General features: G+C 48.8%; 2 protein-coding genes across 10 annotated transcripts in view; one reads left to right on the plus strand and one right to left on the minus strand.

Moving 5' to 3' along the window:
• Positions 1 to 18,509, minus strand: part of tpx2 (TPX2 microtubule nucleation factor) — a 475,192-nt gene that overhangs the window by 348,849 nt on the left and 107,834 nt on the right. The window lies entirely within an intron of this gene.
• Positions 2,348 to 18,509, plus strand: part of dennd2da (DENN/MADD domain containing 2Da) — a 46,702-nt gene continuing 30,540 nt past the window's right edge. For 2 of the 9 annotated variants that reach the window (XM_080468905.1, XM_080468904.1), the window contains exons 1-2: positions 8,294 to 8,408; positions 17,233 to 17,268. In XM_080468905.1, the coding sequence (XP_080325031.1) occupies positions 8,348 to 8,408; positions 17,233 to 17,268 (97 nt within the window). In that variant the 5' untranslated portion in view covers positions 8,294 to 8,347. Of the gene's footprint in view, positions 2,777 to 3,642; positions 3,707 to 3,776; positions 3,864 to 8,293; positions 8,409 to 17,232; positions 17,269 to 18,509 lie in introns of those variants that run through there. The other 7 variants (XM_080468901.1, XM_080468898.1, XM_080468908.1 and 4 more) reach the window with 7 other exon arrangements.

The following is an 18,509-nucleotide window of genomic DNA, read 5'->3' on the forward strand; positions in this document are numbered from 1 at the left end:
AGTCTCCAGTCTCCTGTACCAATACTGACAAGTACTTACTGAACATATTTACAGTCTTCAGTCTCCTGTACAAATACTGACAAGTACTTACTGAACACATTTACAGTCTCCAGTCTCCTGTACAAATACTGACAAGTACTTACTGAACACATTTACAGTCTACAGTCTCCTGTACAAATACTGACAAGTACTTACTGAACACATTTACAGTCTACAGTCTCCTGTACAAATACTGACAAGTACTTACTGAACACATTTACAGTCTCCGGTCTCCTGTACAAATACTGACAAATACTTACTGAACATATTTACAGTCTACAGTCTCCTGTACAAATACTGACAAGTACTTACTGAACATATTTACAGTCTCCAGTCTCCTGTACAAATACTGACAAGTACTTACTGAACACATTTACAGTCTCCAGTCTCCTGTACAAATACTGACAAGTACTTACTGAACACATTTACAGTCTCCAGTCTCCTGTACAAATACTGACAAGTACTTACTGAACATATTTACAGTCTACAGTCTCCTGTACAAATACTGACAAGTACTTACTGAACACATTTACAGTCTACAGTCTCCTGTACAAATACTGACAAGTACTTACTGAACACATTTACAGTCTCCAGTCTCCTGTACAAATACTGACAAGTACTTACTGAACATATTTACAGTCTACAGTCTCCTGTACAAATACTGACAAGTACTTACTGAACACATTTACAGTCTACAGTCTCCTGTACAAATACTGACAAGTACTTACTGAACATATTTACAGTCTACAGTCTCCTGTACAAATACTGACAAATACTTACTGAACATATTTACAGTCTACAGTCTCCTGTACAAATACTGACAAATACTTACTGAACACATTTACAGTCTACAGTCTCCTGCACAAATACTGACAAGCAGCTATTTAAGATATCTACTGGAGTAATTTCCAGAAGTTCACCTGGACAATACTAGGACTCCCTGTAATGTCTGTGGATGAGGGAGGGGAACTCTTGGACCCTCTAGGGTATTTAGATGTCTTTGGACCATGTAGGTGGAGTCTTCTCTTCTCCAGAGCGTCTTCTTCAAACCCAGAGGTGAAGAAACCTGCAGAACCAGACCCAGAGGAAGAGGAACCTGCAGCACCAGACTCAGAGGAGGAGAAACCTGCAGAACCAGATCCAGAGGAGGAACCAGTAGAATCAGACCCAGCGGAGGAGACATCTGCAGAATCAGGCTCAGGGGAGGAGAACCTGCAGTACCAGACCCAGAGGAAGAGAAACCTGCAGCACCAAACTCAGAGGAGGAGAAACCTGCAGAACCAGACCCAGAGGAAGAGGAACCTGCAGAATCAGGCTCAGGGGAGGAGAACCTGCAGTACCAGACCCAGAGGAAGAAGAACCTGCAGCACCAAACTCAGAGGAGGAGAAACCTGCAGAACCAGACCCAGAGGAAGAAGAACCTGCAGCACCAGACTCAGAGGAGAAGAAACCTGCAGAACCAGACTCAGAGGAGAAGAAATCTGCAGAACCAGACCCAAATAATAACCTGCAGAACCAGACCCAGAGGAGGAGAAACCAGAACCAGGGTCAGAGGCGGTGAAACCTGCAGAACCAGACTCAGAGGAGGAACCTGCAGAATCAGACCCAGAGGTGGATAAATCTGCAGAACCAGGCTCAAGGGAGGAGAACCTGCAGAACCAGAGTCAAAGTAGGAAGAAACCTGCAGAACCAGACTCAGAGGAGAACCTGTAGAACCAGGCTCAGAGCAGGAGAAACCTACAGAACCAGGCTCAGAGCAGGAGAAATCTGCAGAACCAGACTCAGAGGAGGAGAAACTTCTAGAACCAGACTTAAAGGAGGAGAAAGCTGCAGAACCAGGTTCAGAGGAGGAGAACCTGCAGAACCAGGTTCAGAGGAGGAGATTCTGCAGAATCAGAGTCAGAGGAGGAGAACCTGCAGAACCAGACTCAGAGGAGAACCTGTAGAACCAGGCTCAGAGCAGGAGAAACCTACAGAACCAGGCTCAGAGCAGGAGAAATCTGCAGAACCAGACTCAGAGGAGAAACTTCTAGAACCAGACTTAAAGGAAGAGAAAGCTGCAGAACCAGGTTCAGAGGAGGAGAACCTGCAATATCAGAGTCAGAGGAGGAGAACCTGCAGAATCAGAGTCAGAGGAGGAGAACCTGCAGAACCAGGTTCAGAGGAGGAGAACCTGCAGAACCAGGTTCAGAGGAGGAGAACCAACAGCCAGTCAGTCCAAAGTGTGTCTGACTGTTGCTTTAATGTCGTTACAAAAATAAATGAAACCTCGACTAACTGGTTTGAAAAGCTGATGAACAGGTTTAACACACACACACACACACACACACACACACACACACACACACACACACACACACACACACACACACACACACACACACACACACACACACACACACACACACACACACACACACACACACACACACCCATATTGTTTTTCTTTGATGCAACATTGAAAGAGGAAATCCCAGCCTGACTAAAGTCCATCAACGTCACAGTTTAACAGCAGCACTTCCTGATATAGAGTCGCACTTGCTGTTTCACAGCAGTCACACACTCACACACACACACACACACACACACAAACACACTCACACACACACAAACACACTCACACACACACGCAGCTGCAGGTGGTGTGAAGAAGAACGTCTCTCAGAAGAAATCCATTACATCAGGTGTCAGAGATCGAAGATCAGCTGAAGTGAATGTGAAGGTTAAACACGTTGAGGTGAGTCGTTTCCTTTGTTAGTTCAAGTCTCTCACTTTACTAACGATTCTGCTGCTCAGTCCGAGTTACTCTGCTGCTGCTCAGTCCGAGTCACTCTGCTGCTGCTCAGTCCGAGTTACTCTGCTGCTGCTCAGTCCGAGTTACTCTGCTGCTGCTCAGTCCGAGTTACTCTGCTGCTGCTCAGTCCGAGTTACTCTGCTGCTGCTCAGTCCGAGTTACTCTGCTGCTGCTCAGTCCGAGTTACTCTGCTGCTGCTCAGTCCGAGTGATGCTACGGCACCTGGACTTCAAAAGATTGATTTACCCCCACAGAAGACTGATTTACCCCCACAGCAGACTGATTTACCCCCACAGAAGACTGATTTACCCCCACAGCAGACTGATTTACCCCCACAGAAGACTGATTTACCCCCACAGCAGACTGATTTACCCCCACAGCAGATTGATTTACCCTCACAGCAGACTGATTTACCCTCACAGCAGACTGATTTACCCTCACAGCAGACTGATTTACCCTCAGCAGATTGATTTACCCCCACAGCAGACTGATTTACCCTCACAGCAGACTGATTTACCCCCACAGCAGATTGATTTACCCTCACAGCAGACTGATTTACCCCCACGGAAGACTGATTTACCCTCAGCAGATTGATTTACCCCCACAGCAGACTGATTTACCCTCACAGCAGATTGATTTACCCTCAGCAGATTGATTTACCCTCACAGCAGACTGATTTACCCCCACAGAAGACTGATTTACCCCCACAGAAGACTGATTTACCCTCACAGCAGACTGATTTACCCCCAACGTGTCACTGAAAGGATGTGTCTCTGGAGACTTTTGATGTCCTCTCTGTCTCTCCTCAGAACATGGATCAGCTGACTCCAAACTCCCGGAGAAGTTTCAGCTTCTCGTCCCTCCGGATCAAAAGTAAGAGTGGAAACAACATGGATGTAAAAATCCCAGACGGGATTAAGTAAGCAGCATCTTCCCTTCACAGGAAGACACAACAGTGAGGACGAGGTGGGATTCGCAGGGCGGCGAGCGCAGCGGCCATTTTCATCTGCCCGGGAGGCGTCCAGGAAAGGTGAGCAAAAGCTTCGCCGGGTCCAGGTGAGCCGACACGTCACCCGGACTCCCAGCCAGTTAGTTAGTCCCCCGTGAAGCGGCGGAGACGAGACACCCCGCAGGTCCTCACCTCAGCAGCTCCCAGCAGTTCAGTCCTCAGAGTGTCCAGCTCAGGTCCACCGTCAGGCTCAAGGTGTCCATGCTGGCTACTGGAGAGCTGATGCAGCTCTGCCCGTAGAAAGAAGAGGAAGACGGCAGCCGTCCCAGGTCCAGCTGTCCCAGGTCCAGCCGTCCCAGGTCCAGCTGTCCCAGGTCCAGCCGTCCCATGTCCAGCTGTCCCAGGTCCAGCTGTCCCATGTCCAGCTGTCCCAGGTCCAGCTCTCACAGCGTAGCGGAGGCTGGCCAGCACAGCCGTCTCCTGCAAGCTGAGCTCGGTGGACTGCTGAACGCCAAAGTCCAGAAAAACATAAACACATGGACAGTCTGAAGAGACAGCCACTGGTCACAATGTTCTGGCTGACTGACCAATCAGGACCATCGCTCTCAGCCCACAGAGGCCGTCAGGAGACGTTCCTGGAACCTCAGGAGACACAAGAATCAGACTGAAACATTAAAAACTTAGAGAATGTTATTACATTATTCCTGCGAGAAGAGACAATGTCTTCAGCAGCATCCAGGAGTTTGTCTCACCACGAAGTCGGGGATCGTTTCTTAAAGGCTGAATTGTTTTGAGAACCACCCTGTACTCCAGATACTGAAGGTTCCAAAAGTGCTGACACAGGAAAATCATACTGCAAAACGACACATCATTCTCTGTGAGACAAAAACAAGATTTACATAAGATCTTTTAATTCATCTATTCTGCTTCAAACTACGTCCTACATTCTGCTTCAAACTACGTCCTACATTCTGCTTCAAACTACGTCCTACATTCTGCTCCAAACTACGTCCTACATTCTGCTCCAAACTACGTCCTACAATCTGCTTCAAACTACGTCCTACATTCTGCTCCAAACTACGTCCTACAATCGTCAGGATACTGCTGAAACCTTTACAGACGAGTCAGTAGAAGCAAAGTTCTGCACACCCTGCTGCTCGGGTCTCTGACCCTCCACCTTGCTGCTCGACTCTCTGACCCTCCACCTTGCTGTTCGGCTCTCTGACCCTCCACCCTACGGCCCGGGTCTCTGACCCTCCACCCTACTGCTCGACTCTCTGACCCTCCACCCTGCTGCTCGGCTCTCTGACCCTCCACCCTACGGCCCGGGTCTCTGACCCTCCACCCTGCAGCTCGGCTCTCTGACCCTCCACCCTGCTGCTCGGCTCTCTGACCCTCCACCCTACGGCCCGGGTCTCTGACCCTCCACCCTGCAGCTCGGCTCTCTGACCCTCCACCCTGCTGCTCAGCTCTCTGACCCTCCACCCTGCTGCTCGGGTCTCTGACCCTCCACCCTGCTGCTCGACTCTCTGACCCTCCACCTTGCTGTTCGGCTCTCTGACCCTCCACCCTACGGCCCGGGTCTCTGACCCTCCACCCTACTGCTCGACTCTCTGACCCTCCACCCTGCTGCTCGGCTCTCTGACCCTCCACCCTACGGCCCGGGTCTCTGACCCTCCACCCTGCAGCTCGGCTCTCTGACCCTCCACCCTGCTGCTCGACTCTCTGACCCTCCACCCTGCTGCTCAGCTCTCTGACCCTCCACCCTGCTGCTCGGGTCTCTGACCCTCCACCCTGCTGCTCGACTCTCTGACCCTCCACCTTGCTGTTCGGCTCTCTGACCCTCCACCCTGCTGTTCAGCTCTCTGACCCTCCACCCTACGGCCCGGGTCTCTGACCCTCCACACCCTGCTGCTCAGCTCTCTGACCCTCCACCCTGCTGCTCGGCTCTCTGACCCTCCACCTTGATGTTCTGCTCTCTGACCCTCCACCCTGCTGCTCAGCTCTCTGACCCTCCACCCTGCTGCTCGGGTCTCTGACCCTCCACCCTGCTGCTCGGCTCTCTGACCCTCCACCTTGATGTTCGGCTCTCTGACCCTCCACCCTGCTGCTCGGGTCTCTGACCCTCCACCCTACGGCCCGGGTCTCTGACCCTCCACCCTGCTGCTCGGGTCTCTGACCCTCCACCCTGCTGCTCGGGTCTCTGACCAGTTATTTCCACTGTATCATTAATTATCAATCAATTGTATTGATCGTGGAGCTGCTGGTTCAGTAGTAACAGCTCACCATAGAAACATCTAGAACACTGCAGCTCAGCTGTATTGATTACATGGATCAATGAGTCTGATATACGAACACATTAAATGTATGAGATGAAACTGGTTCAGCTCACCACCTGGTTGAGTTCACTACCTCACCACCTGGTTCATTCACCACCTGGTTCATTCACCACCTCACCACCTGGTTCAGTTCACCACCTGGTTCATTCACCACCTCACCACCTGGTTCAGTTCACCACCTGGTTCATTCACCACCTCACCACCTGGTTCAGTTCACTACCTCACCACCTGGTTCAGTTCACCACCTGGTTCATTCACCACCTCACCACCTGGTTCAGTTCACCACCTGGTTCATTCACCACCTGGTTCAATTCACCACCTCACCACCTGGTTCAATTCACCACCTGGTTCAATTCACCACCTGGTTCAATTCACCACCTCACCACCTGGTTCAGTTCACTACCTCACCACCTGGTTCAATTCACCACCTGGTTCAGTTCACTACCTGGTTGAAGTCACTACCTAGTTCAGTTCACCATCTGTTTCAATTCACCACCTCACCATCTGGTGAACTTGATTTAATAGACACAGAGTTTATGTGGGAAGCAGCGCAGCACCTTTCAGGACCTGTTTAGTTCATAAACAGTTTATAGATGACTGGTGATCAGCTGGTGATCAGCTGGTGATCAGCTGGTGATCAGCTGGTGATCAGCTGGTGATCAGCTGGTGATCAGTTGTCTCTCTTTACCTACCTTGAATGAATCTACCTGTCCTGGTTTGTGGCCCCGCCTCCCTCTGCTGGCCACATTAGGATTGATCCTCTGGATCTTCATGAAGAGACAGTCTGATCTCAGACTCACTGTTCACACTGTGGAGGAGCCTCAGTCATACTATTCACACTGTGGAGGACCTTCGGTCACACTATTCACACTGTGGAGGAGCCTCAGTCATACTATTCACACTGTGGAGGACCTTCGGTCACACTATTCACACTGTGGAGGAGCCTCAGTCATACTATTCACACTGTGGAGGAGCCTCAGTCATACTATTCACACTGTGGAGGACCTTCGGTCACACTATTCATACTGTGGAGGAGCCTCAGTCACACTGTTCATACTGTGGAGGAATCTCATGCACACTGTGGAGGAGCCTCAGTCACACTGTGGAGGAGCCTCAGTCACACTGTGGGGAGCTTCAGTCACACTGTGGGGAGCTTCAGTCACACTGTGGAGGAGCTTCAGTCACACTGTGGAGGAGCCTCAGTCACACTGTGGAGGAGCCTCAGTCACACTGTGGAGGAGCCTCAGTCACACTGTGGAGGAGCTTCAGTCACACTGTGGAGGAGCCTCAGTCACACTGTGGAGGAGCCTCAGTCACACTGTGGGGAGCTTCAGTCACACTGTGGAGGAGCCTCAGTCACACTGTGGAGGAGCCTCAGTCACACTGTGGAGGAGCCTCAGTCACACTGTGGAGGAGCTTCAGTCACACTGTGGAGGAGCCTCAGTCACACTGTGGGGAGCTTCAGTCACACTGTTCACACTGTGGAGGAGTCTCATGCACACTGTGGAGGAGCCTCAGTCACACTGTTCACACTGTGGAGGAGCCTCAGTCACACTGTGGAGGAGCTTCAGTCACACTGTGGAGGAGTCTCATGCACACTGTGGAGGAGCCTCAGTCACACTGTTCACACTGTGGAGGAGTCTCATGCACACTGTGGAGGAGCCTCAGTCACACTGTTCACACTGTGGAGGAGCCTCAGTCACACTGTGGAGGAGCTTCAGTCACACTGTGGAGGAGCTTCAGTCACACTGTGGAGGAGCTTCAGTCACACTGTGGAGGAGCCTCAGTCACACTGTTCAAGAAAACAGTCCGTTGATTACAGGAAACGATCCGGAACCACAGAGCCGTGAAGCCCGGAGTCGTGGTGTGTGTGTGTGTGTGTGTGTGTGTGTGTGTGTGTGTGTGTGTGTGTGTGTGTGTGTGTGTGTGTGTGTGTGTGTGTGTGCGTGCGTGTGTGTGTGTGTGTGTGTGTGTGTGTGTGTGTGTGTGTGTGTGTGTGTGTGTGTGTGTGTGTGTGTGTGTGTGTGTGTGTGTGTGTTCGCGAGCGCGCGCAGGGATGGAGACGGCGCGTTGCCGCTGATGAGTGAAGACACACCGGGGTGTCGGAGGAGCAGGGGGAGGAGCAGTAGGAGGTGGAGGAGGAGCAGCCGAAGGTGGAGGAGGAGCAGTAAGAGGTGGAGGAGGAGCAGTAAGAGGTGGAGGAGGTGCAGGTGGAGGGGCGCCGGTATGAGTGAAGCGGTGAGGCGGAGGCGGAGAGGCCGTTTGTCGGACTTTCGGAGCAGATGGAGTGAGTTACAGTTCAGACACTTCCTCATTCTGTGTGTGTGTGTGTGTGTGTGTGTGTGTGTGTGTGTGTGTGTGTGTGTGTGTGTGTGTGTGGCACGTTGTGGTGTGTTCAGGTGTCACACAGATTGATACCTCAGCGTAATCTCATGAAGCCCAACAACGTTTCTGTGATTAATTTGAAAATAATCTGAGCAAACACACGGATTATTTCTTGGACAATGTTCCCGATGTTTGTTATTATCAGTCAGACTTTTGTGTTAATCCAGATTTTCTTATTAATCCTCACCTTAATCTAAGATATTGGATATTTCGGTCTGATTAGTTTTGTAATTCAGATTAAGCTTTCTTTTGGGCAAATCACTAAATCTGGTAACTTCTGCATTTCTTGGAGGAACTTTGAAATCCAGAGTAATAGATTACTGTGATCCAGAGTCGGGTTTTGTTTTGTGGTCATTTGTTCTTCAGGTTGTGAGAAGATTTGATGTGAAACTTGACAGACGGTATAGACACTGATCACTGATACTGATCACTGATACTGATCACTGATACTGATCACTGATACTGATCACTGATACTGATACTGATCACTGATACCGATCACTGACACTGATCACTGATACTGATCACTGATACTGATACTGATCACTGATACTGATCACTGATACTGATACTGATCACTGATACTGATCACTGATACCGATCACTGACACTGATCACTGATACTGATACTGATCACTGATACTGATCACTGATCACTGATACTGATCACTGATACTGATACTGATACTGATACTGATACTGATCACTGATACTGATACTGATACTGATACTGATACTGATACTGATACTGATACTGATACTGATCACTGATACTGATACTGATACTGATACTGATCACTGATACTGATCACTGATACGGATTACCTATTACTGATTACTGATTACTGATTACTGATTACTGATATGGATTACTGATCACTGATACTGATTACTGATTACTGATATTGATATTGATATTGATATTGATACTGATCATTGATCTCTGATTACTGATACTGATTACTGATCACGGATACTGATTACGGATTATGGATTACTGATCACTGATCACGGATACTGATTACGGATTATGGATTACTGATTACGGATTATGGATTACCAATTACGGATTATGGATTACTGATCACTGAGTATGGATCGCTGACACAGCTCATGGACAGTGATCCCGGACAGTGGAGATGCAGTAACAGACACTGTGAGGAGGACTCCGCAGGGTGTTGAGGTGTCAGTGATTCCTTCTCGGCAGGTCGGTGTTGTAACTTGTCGGCAGCCTGGAGCTCCAGGCTGTGCTGCTGCTTCCACCAATGTCACCTGGTGGAGGAGTCACCTGGTGGATGAGCCACCTGGTGGATGAGCCACCTGGAGAGGGAGGAGACACAGACGTGCATGACAGACGGGAGTGTCCTCGGGTGACCTGCAGGAAGACGTGGTGCAGTGGTTCGCCGTCCAGCCTCACGGCCACAAGACCTCTGGTCACACTCCAGACTTTTCTCTGGGTGTATCTGGTCTTTCCAGGTTCTCTGGGTGCATCTGGTCTTTCCAGGTTCTCTGGGTGCATCTGGTCTTTCCAGGTTCTCTGGGTGCATGGTCAGGAGATGCCTTGGTTTTGGGCGTGTACGTGATTAATACAGAAGATGCACCAGAGGCATGATGGGAAATGCTGATACAGATCAATCACATCCGGGAGCCTTGAGGTTTCTATCAAAATGATCTTCAATCAGGCACTGCTGCAGCAACGATGGAAACCTGTGACTCTTCAACTGACGTCTCTTTTCATAGATGTTTTTCACTTCTGGTTCATGGCGCTAGAAGTTGTTTTTTAATGTTTGTTGGGCTTCCAGAGAGGCAGTGCCTCCTCCTACTCCTCTTCTTCCTCCTCCTCCTGCTCTTCTCAGCAGAACATGTCCTCGTGGTCTGGTCAGTTACATCAGATCATCAGGAGGCGATGGAAGCAAGCTGGTTTCAGTTCTCACTCAATGGAGTTGAACTCAGCTGGAATCTGCTCTGCGTCTCACTACTTCCTGTCTGTCTCAACCTGAAGCTGCATTTCACTTCATTTTCTCTTAACTTGTTTTTAAAGCCTCTGAAGTTTTCCAGAGACGTTCTCACACAAGAACAAGGCAGTTTCTTCTGTGGAGACCATCTCTACAGAGTTACAGACCATCTCTAGAGTTACGGTCCATCTCTACAGAGTTACAGACCATCTCTAGAGTTACGGTCCATCTCTACAGAGTTACAGTCCATCTCTACAGAGTTACAGTCCACCTCTACAGAGTTACAGACCATCTCTACAGAGTTACAGTCCATCTCTAGAGTTACGGTCCATCTCTACAGAGTTACAGTCCATCTCTACAGAGTTACAGTCCATCTCTAGAGTTACGGTCCATCTCTACAGAGTTACAGTCCATCTCTACAGAGTTACGGTCCATCTCTAGAGTTACGGTCCATCTCTACAGAGTTACGGTCCATCTCTAGAGTTACGGTCCATCTCTACAGAGTTACAGTCCATCTCTACAGAGTTACGGTCCATCTCTACAGAGTTACGGTCCATCTCTACAGAGTTACGGTCCATCTCTAGAGTTACGGTCAAACTCTACAGCGTTGTGGTCCATCTCTACAGAGTTACGGTCCATCTCTACAGAGTTACGGTCCACCTCTACAGAGTTACAGTCCATCTCTACAGAGATACAGTCAAACTCTACAGAGTTACGGTCCACTTCTACAGAGTTATGGTCCACCTCTACAGAGTTACGGTCCATCTCTACAGAGTTACGGTCCACCTCGACAGAGTTACGGTCCATCTCTACAGAGTTACGGTCCACCTCTACAGAGTTACGGTCCATCTCTACAGAGTTACAGTCAACCTTTACAGAGTTACAGTCCACCACTACAGAGTTACGGTCCATCTCTACAGAGTTACGGGCCACCTTTACAGAGTTACAGTCCACCACTACAGAGTTACGGGCCACCTTTACAGAGTTACAGTCCACCACTACAGAGTTACGGTCCATCTCTACAGAGTTACAGTCCACCACTACAGAGTTACGGGCCACCTTTACAGAGTTACAGTCCACCTCTACAGAGTTACGGTCCATCTCTACAGAGTTACGGGCCACCTTTACAGAGTTACAGTCCACCTCTACAGAGTTGCGGTCCATCTCTACAGAGTTACGGTCCACCTCTACAGAGTTACGGTCCATCTCTACAGAGTTACGGGCCACCTTTACAGAGTTACAGTCCACCTCTACAGAGTTACAGACTGGACCTGGTGGTGTTACAGACCAGGGGCCTCATTGATAAAGCTGCTTACACTGAAAACAGGTCCTGAAAGATACATACTCCACTTCCCTTGTAAAGATCTATAGAAATAAACTTTAGAGAACTAGAACCTTGAGCAGCACATTCCGGAGACCAGGAACCTGGTGGTGCTGATGGTGAGGTGGAGAACTGAACCAGATTCATCTAATACATTTATTATCTTCAAATATCAACTTATTGATCCACGTGATCATAAACAGCCGAGCTGCAGAGTTCTAGATGTTCCTTTAGTGGAACGTTACTGATGAATCAATAGAACCATGTTCATATATCATCTTCTAATGATCCAGAGGATAGAACTGATTGATTATCAATGATCCAGAGGGTAGAACTGATTGATTATCAATGATGCACAGTGTGCATCAGTCTAATTCCAGAGTAATTACATAAATACCATGGTGACAGCCATGAGTAAAGCCATGCGCTCTTGACGCTCTGGATCAGATCCTGGAGGTGCAGGCCTGCATGTTCTCCATGTTTCTCCCTCCCCTGAAGGTCCTGATGGTTCATCACTACCTTCAGCATAAAGCCTGAGAATGAGCTGCTCACTGCAATCAGCTGTGTTGAAGCAGGGAGACGTGGAGAACATGCGGGGCTGCGGCCCTCGAGGACCTCAGTTTGAGACGTGCTCTGGACGCTCTAGATGCATGGTGCTGAGCCCACCGGTGATGGAGACAGACCTCCTCCTCCACCCTCCCCCTCCTCCACCCTCCTCCTCCTCCACCTCTAGTGACTGAGGATAAAACACAAAGTCCACTGAGTCTTTCCTCGTCTCTGTTCAAATATTTAATTTATATTTACTGAACTTTATCAGTCTGCTGTGTCTCCAGCAACATGTCTCCTTCCTCTATGACACTCTGACACACGGTGGAGTCACTCTCCTCCATGATGTCACTCTCCTCCATGATGTCACTCTCCTCTCCTCCATGATGTCACTCTCCTCTCCATGATGTCACTCTCCTCCATGATGTCACTCTCCTCCATGATGTAACTCTCCTCTGGCCTCCATGATGTCACTCTCCTACATGATATCACTCTCCTCCTTGATGTCACTCTCCTCCATGATGTCACTCTCCTCTCCATGATGTCACTCTCCTCCATGATGTCACTCTCCTCCATGATGTCACTCTCCTCTGGCCTCCATGATGTCACTCTCCTCCATGATGTCACTCTCCTTTGGACTCCATGATGTCACTCTCCTCCAGAAGGTCACTCCCCTCCATGATATCACTCTCCTCCATGATGTCCATTTCCACTGGCCTCCACGATGTCACTCTCCTCTCCTCTCCATGATGTCACTCTCCTCAATGATGTCACCCTCACCATGATGTCACTCTCCTCTCCTCCATGGTGTCACTCTCTTCCATGAGGTCACTCTTCTCCATGTGGTCACTCTCCTCCATTATGTCACTCTCCTCTCCTCTCCATGATGGTACTCTCCTTTCCTCCATGATGTCACCCTCCTCCATGATGTCACTCTCCTTTCCATGATGTCACTCTCCTCCATGATGTCACTCTCCTCTGGCCTCCATGATGTCACTCTCCTCCATGATATCACTCTCCTCCTTGATGTCACTCTCCTTTCCATGATGTCACTCTCCTCCATGATGTCACTCTCCTCCATGATGTCACTCTCCTTTGGACTCCATGATGTCACTCTCCTCTCCTCCATGATATCACTCTCCTCCATGATGTCACTCTCCTCCAGAAGGTCACTCTCCTCCATGATATCACCCTCCTCCATGATGTGGCTCTCCTCCATGATGTCACCCTCCTCCATGATATCACTCTCCTCCATGATATCACTCTCCTCTCCTCCATGATGTCACTCTCCTCTCCATGATGTCATTCTCCTCCATGATGTCACTCTCCTCTGGCCTCCATGATGTCACTCTCTTCTCCATGATGTCACCTTCACCATGATGTCACTCTCCTCTCCTCCATGATGTCACTCTCCTCTCCATGATGTCACTCTCCTCCATGATGTCACTTTCCACTGGCCTCCACGATGTCACTCTCCTCTGGCCTCCATGATGTCACTCTCTTCTCCATGATGTCACTCTCTTCCACGATGTCACCCTCCTCCATGATGTCACTCTCCTCTCCATGATGTCACTCTCCTCTCCATGATGCCACTCTCCTCCATAATGTCACTCTCCTCTGGCCTCCATGATGTCACTCTCTTCTCCATGATGTCACTCTCCTCAATGTTGTCACCTTCACCATGATGTCACTCTCCTCTCCTCCATGATGTCACTCTCTTCCATTAGGTCACTCTCCTCCATGTGGTCACTCTCCTCCATGATGTCACTCTCCTCCTCTCCATGATGGTACTCTCCTCTCCTCCATGATGACACTCTCTTCCACAATGTCACCCTCCTCCATGATGTCACTCTCCTCTCCATGATGTCACTCTCCTCCATGATGTCACTCTCCTCCATGATGGTACTATCCTCTCCTCCATGATGTCAATCTCCTCCATGATGTCACTCTCCTCTCCTCTCCATGATGTCACTCTCCTCTGGCCTCCATGATGTCACTCTCCTCCATGATATCACTCTCCTCCATGATGTGACTTTCCTCTCCTCCATGATGTCACTCTCCTCCATGATGTCACTCTCCTCTCCATGATGTCACTCTCCTCCATGATGTCACTCTCCTCCATGATGTCACTTTCTTCTCTTCTCCATGATGTCACTCTCCTCCATGATGTCACTCTCCTCTCCCCTCCATGACGTCACTCTCCTCTCTTCTCCATGATGTCACTCTCCTCCATGATGTCACTCTCCTCTCCTCTTCATGACGTCACTCTCCTCTCTTCTCCATGATGTCACTCTCCTCTCCTCTCCATGACGTCACTCTCCTCTCTTCTCCATGATGTCACTCTCCTCTCCTCTCCATGATGTCACTCTCCTCTCCTCTCCATGATGTCACTCTCCTCCATGATGTCACTTTCTTCTCTTCTCCATGATGTCACTCTCCTCCATGATGTCACTTTATTCTCTTCTCCATGATGTCACTCTCCTCCATGATGTTACTTTCTTCTCTTCTCCATGATGTCACTCTCCTCCATGATGTCACTTTATTCTCTTCTCCATGATGTCACTCTCCTCCATGATGTTACTTTATTCTCTCCTCCATGATGTCACTCTCCTCTCCTCTCCATGACGTCACTCTCCTCCATAATGTCACTCTCCTCTCTTCTCCATGATGTCACTCTCCTCCATGATGTCACTTTATTCTCTTCTCCATGATGTCACTCTCCTCCATGATGTTACTTTCTTCTCTTCTCCATGATGTCACTCTCCTCCATGATGTCACTTTATTCTCTTCTCCATGATGTCACTCTCCTCCATGATGTTACTTTATTCTCTCCTCCATGATGTCACTCTCCTCTCCTCTCCATGACGTCACTCTCCTCCATAATGTCACTCTCCTCTCTTCTCCATGATGTCACTCTCCTCCATGATGTCACTTTATTCTCTTCTCCATGATGTCACTCTCCTCCATGATGTTACTTTCTTCTCTTCTCCATGATGTCACTCTCCTCTCCTCTCCATGACGTCACTCTCCTCCATGATGTCACTCTCCTCTCCTCTCCATGACGTCACTCTCCTCCATAATGTCACTCTCCTCTCTTCTCCATGATGTCACTCTCCTCCATGATGTCACTTTATTCTCTTCTCCATGATGTCACTCTCCTCCATGATGTTACTTTATTCTCTCCTCCATGATGTCACTCTCCTCTCCTCTCCATGACGTCACTCTCCTCCATAATGTCACTCTCCTCTCTTCTCCATGATGTCACTCTCTTCCATGATGTCACTTTCTTCTCCTCTCCATGATGACACTCTCCTCCATGATGTCACTCTTCTCTCCTCTCCATGTTGTCACTCTCCCCATGATGTCACTCTCCTCCATGATGTCACTCTCCTCCCTGATGTCACTCTTCCAATGATGTCACTCTCCTCCATGATGTCACTCTCCCATGATGTCACTCTCCTCCATGATGTCACTCTCCTCTCCTCTCCATGATGTCACTCTCCTCCATGATGTCACTCTCCTCCATGATGTCACTCTCCTCTCCTCTCCATGATGTCACTCTCCTCCATGATGTCACTCTCCTGACCGCCACCTTCAGATGAGACTCTTCTTCTCCACCTCTACAGTCACTGATCTCTCTCAGACTCTCACACTATCTGTCGCGGTGACGAGGTGCAGCCGATCACTTGTTATTTATTTTATTAGTGATTCCACTGATACACCAAATACGATCATTTCCTCATGACTGTTTCTCTCCTGGTAAAATTAATCATTTTCTTTCATTTCATTCCTTTTCCTCGTCTCTTCTTCCAGGATTCAGCGTCAAATGCCAGCGACCAACAAGCTGAATGAGATGTACAAATATTGACGAGGCCCTTTGCATTGACCATTTATGGTAGAAAGGGGGCGTGTTGAGGGCGGGGCCTGAACGCTCACCTTCCAGGTGGACTAGGCTCTAGAAGAAGAAAGTGCGTCAGATCTGCGTGCGCACCGTTTTATAGAGCCACATGATGTTTGTCACACAAACATTTTTAGTAGGACTACTAGGAATGTTTTCTAAATGAGGCCCCTGGTGGTGTTACAGACCTGGTGGTGTTACAGACCTGGTGGTGTTACAGACCTGGAGCTCCTGGTCTCCTCCCTGGGGATCATTCCTGCAGCTCGTTACGAGTTGAGCTGAACCAGCCCCGACATGTCGAGCTGCCGCAGTGTTGAAACAGTCGTCAGGTGACGGCGCTGCCGCGGCCTTTAAAGCAACAGACTGCAGCACAGCTTCTACTTCCTGACCCAGAAGGTCCTGCTGGGGTGCGGTTCAGGAGGACCACCTTGGTGTTTGGGGGCTGAAATGTCGCTCGAATCTGCACAAATATTGAATCATGATTCTGTTCGGACAATTCGCAACCACTTCTGCAGATTGTTTACTCTTGACCTGCCCCTAATCCCCCCCCGCCTCAAAAACAAAACAACGCAACCCAGTGGTGTGTTGTCTGATCTGAAGCTCTCAGGTGAAGAGTGAGGTTGTTGGTGTTTCTGTGAGTTAAGGTGGAGGAACAGTCCACTGGTCGTCCTTGTTAAAGTCTCAGCTCGGTAAACAAAGCTCCTCCTCACGTCTGCAGCCAAATACCTCTGAGAAGTGGAGCAGCAGCTCTGAGCTGCTCTCACTTCAACACCACCATAGAGGGAAGTGGAGCCAGCAGACGACGCTCTGCAGGACAAGTCCACATGATTCCACTCTCAACACACTTTGGGTCACATGAACAAAAACTCTTTATGTTCACAAGAAATGTCTCTGATTTACTCTTATTGTGACGTCGACAAGCAGAAAACAAACTAAACCTTGATGAATTGTTTTCCTCTTCATGTCTCCTGATGGATCGATCCTCCAACTCCTCCATGACGTCAAGGCGAGCAGACCAGAGCAAACGAGGCCGTGAGACACAGTGAGTACTGAACACCTGCATAGTGCAAACACAGACCCCGCAGTGCAAACATGGACCCTCACAGACCCCCCAGTGAAAACACTGACCCCACAATGTAAACACAGATCCTACAGTGCAAACACAGACCACACAGACCCCCATAGTGCAATCACAGACCCCCACAATGCAAATTCAGTCCCCCACAATGCAAAAACAGGCACCCCCATACAAACACAGACCCTCACAGTGCTAACACAGACCCCAGTGCAAACACAGACCCTCACAGTGCAAACACAAACCCCAACATGAAAACACAGACCCCCACAGTACAAATACAGACCCCATGGTGCAAACACAAACCCCACGGTGCAAACACAGACCCTCACAGTACAAACACAGACTCCACAATGCAAATACAGACCCCACAGTGCAAACACAGACCCTCGCAGTACAAACACAGACCCCACAATGCAAATACAGACCCCACAGTGCAAACACAGGCACCCACAGTCCCTCACAGTACAAACACAGACCCCACAATGCAAATACAGACCCCACAGTGCAAACACAGGCACCCACAGACCCTCACAGTACAAACACAGACCCCACAATGCAAATACAGACCCCACAGTGCAAACACAGGCACCCACAGACTCTCATGGTGCAAACACAGACCCTTTCTAGATTAACCAGCCTGAGCAGCTCTATTTAGACAGTAAGATGATTTTCTAGATTAACCAGCCTGAGCAGCTCTATCTAGACAGTAAGATGATTTCTTAGATTAACCAGCCTGAGCAGCTCTATTTAGACAGTAAGATGATTTTCTAGATTAACCAGCCTGAGCAGCTCTATCTAGACAGTAAGATGATTTCTTAGATTAACCAGCCTGAGCAGCTCTATCTAGACAGTAACATGAAGCAGGAACATGAATTAACAACACACAGTGTAGCGAGTAGAACTTTCCAATTTACCCTATCAAAGGCTTTTTCTGCATCTAAGGAGGTGATAATGGCTTTTTTGTTTATTGTGGTGGCAGTGGTCTATAAGATTAATTAATCTACGTGTATTGTTAGTGGAGTGGTCTATAAGATTAATTAATCTATGTGTATTGTTAGTGGAGTGGTCTATAAGATTAATTAATCTATGTGTATTGTTAGCGGAGTGGTCTATAAGGTTAATTAATCTACGTGTATTGTTAGTGCAGTGGTCTATAAGATTAAATAATCTATGTGTATTGTTAGTGGAGTGGTCTATAAGATTAA

Source organism: Lipophrys pholis (assembly GCF_963383615.2).
Source record: "Lipophrys pholis genome assembly, chromosome: 8".
Lineage (NCBI taxonomy): Eukaryota > Metazoa > Chordata > Actinopteri > Blenniiformes > Blenniidae > Lipophrys > Lipophrys pholis.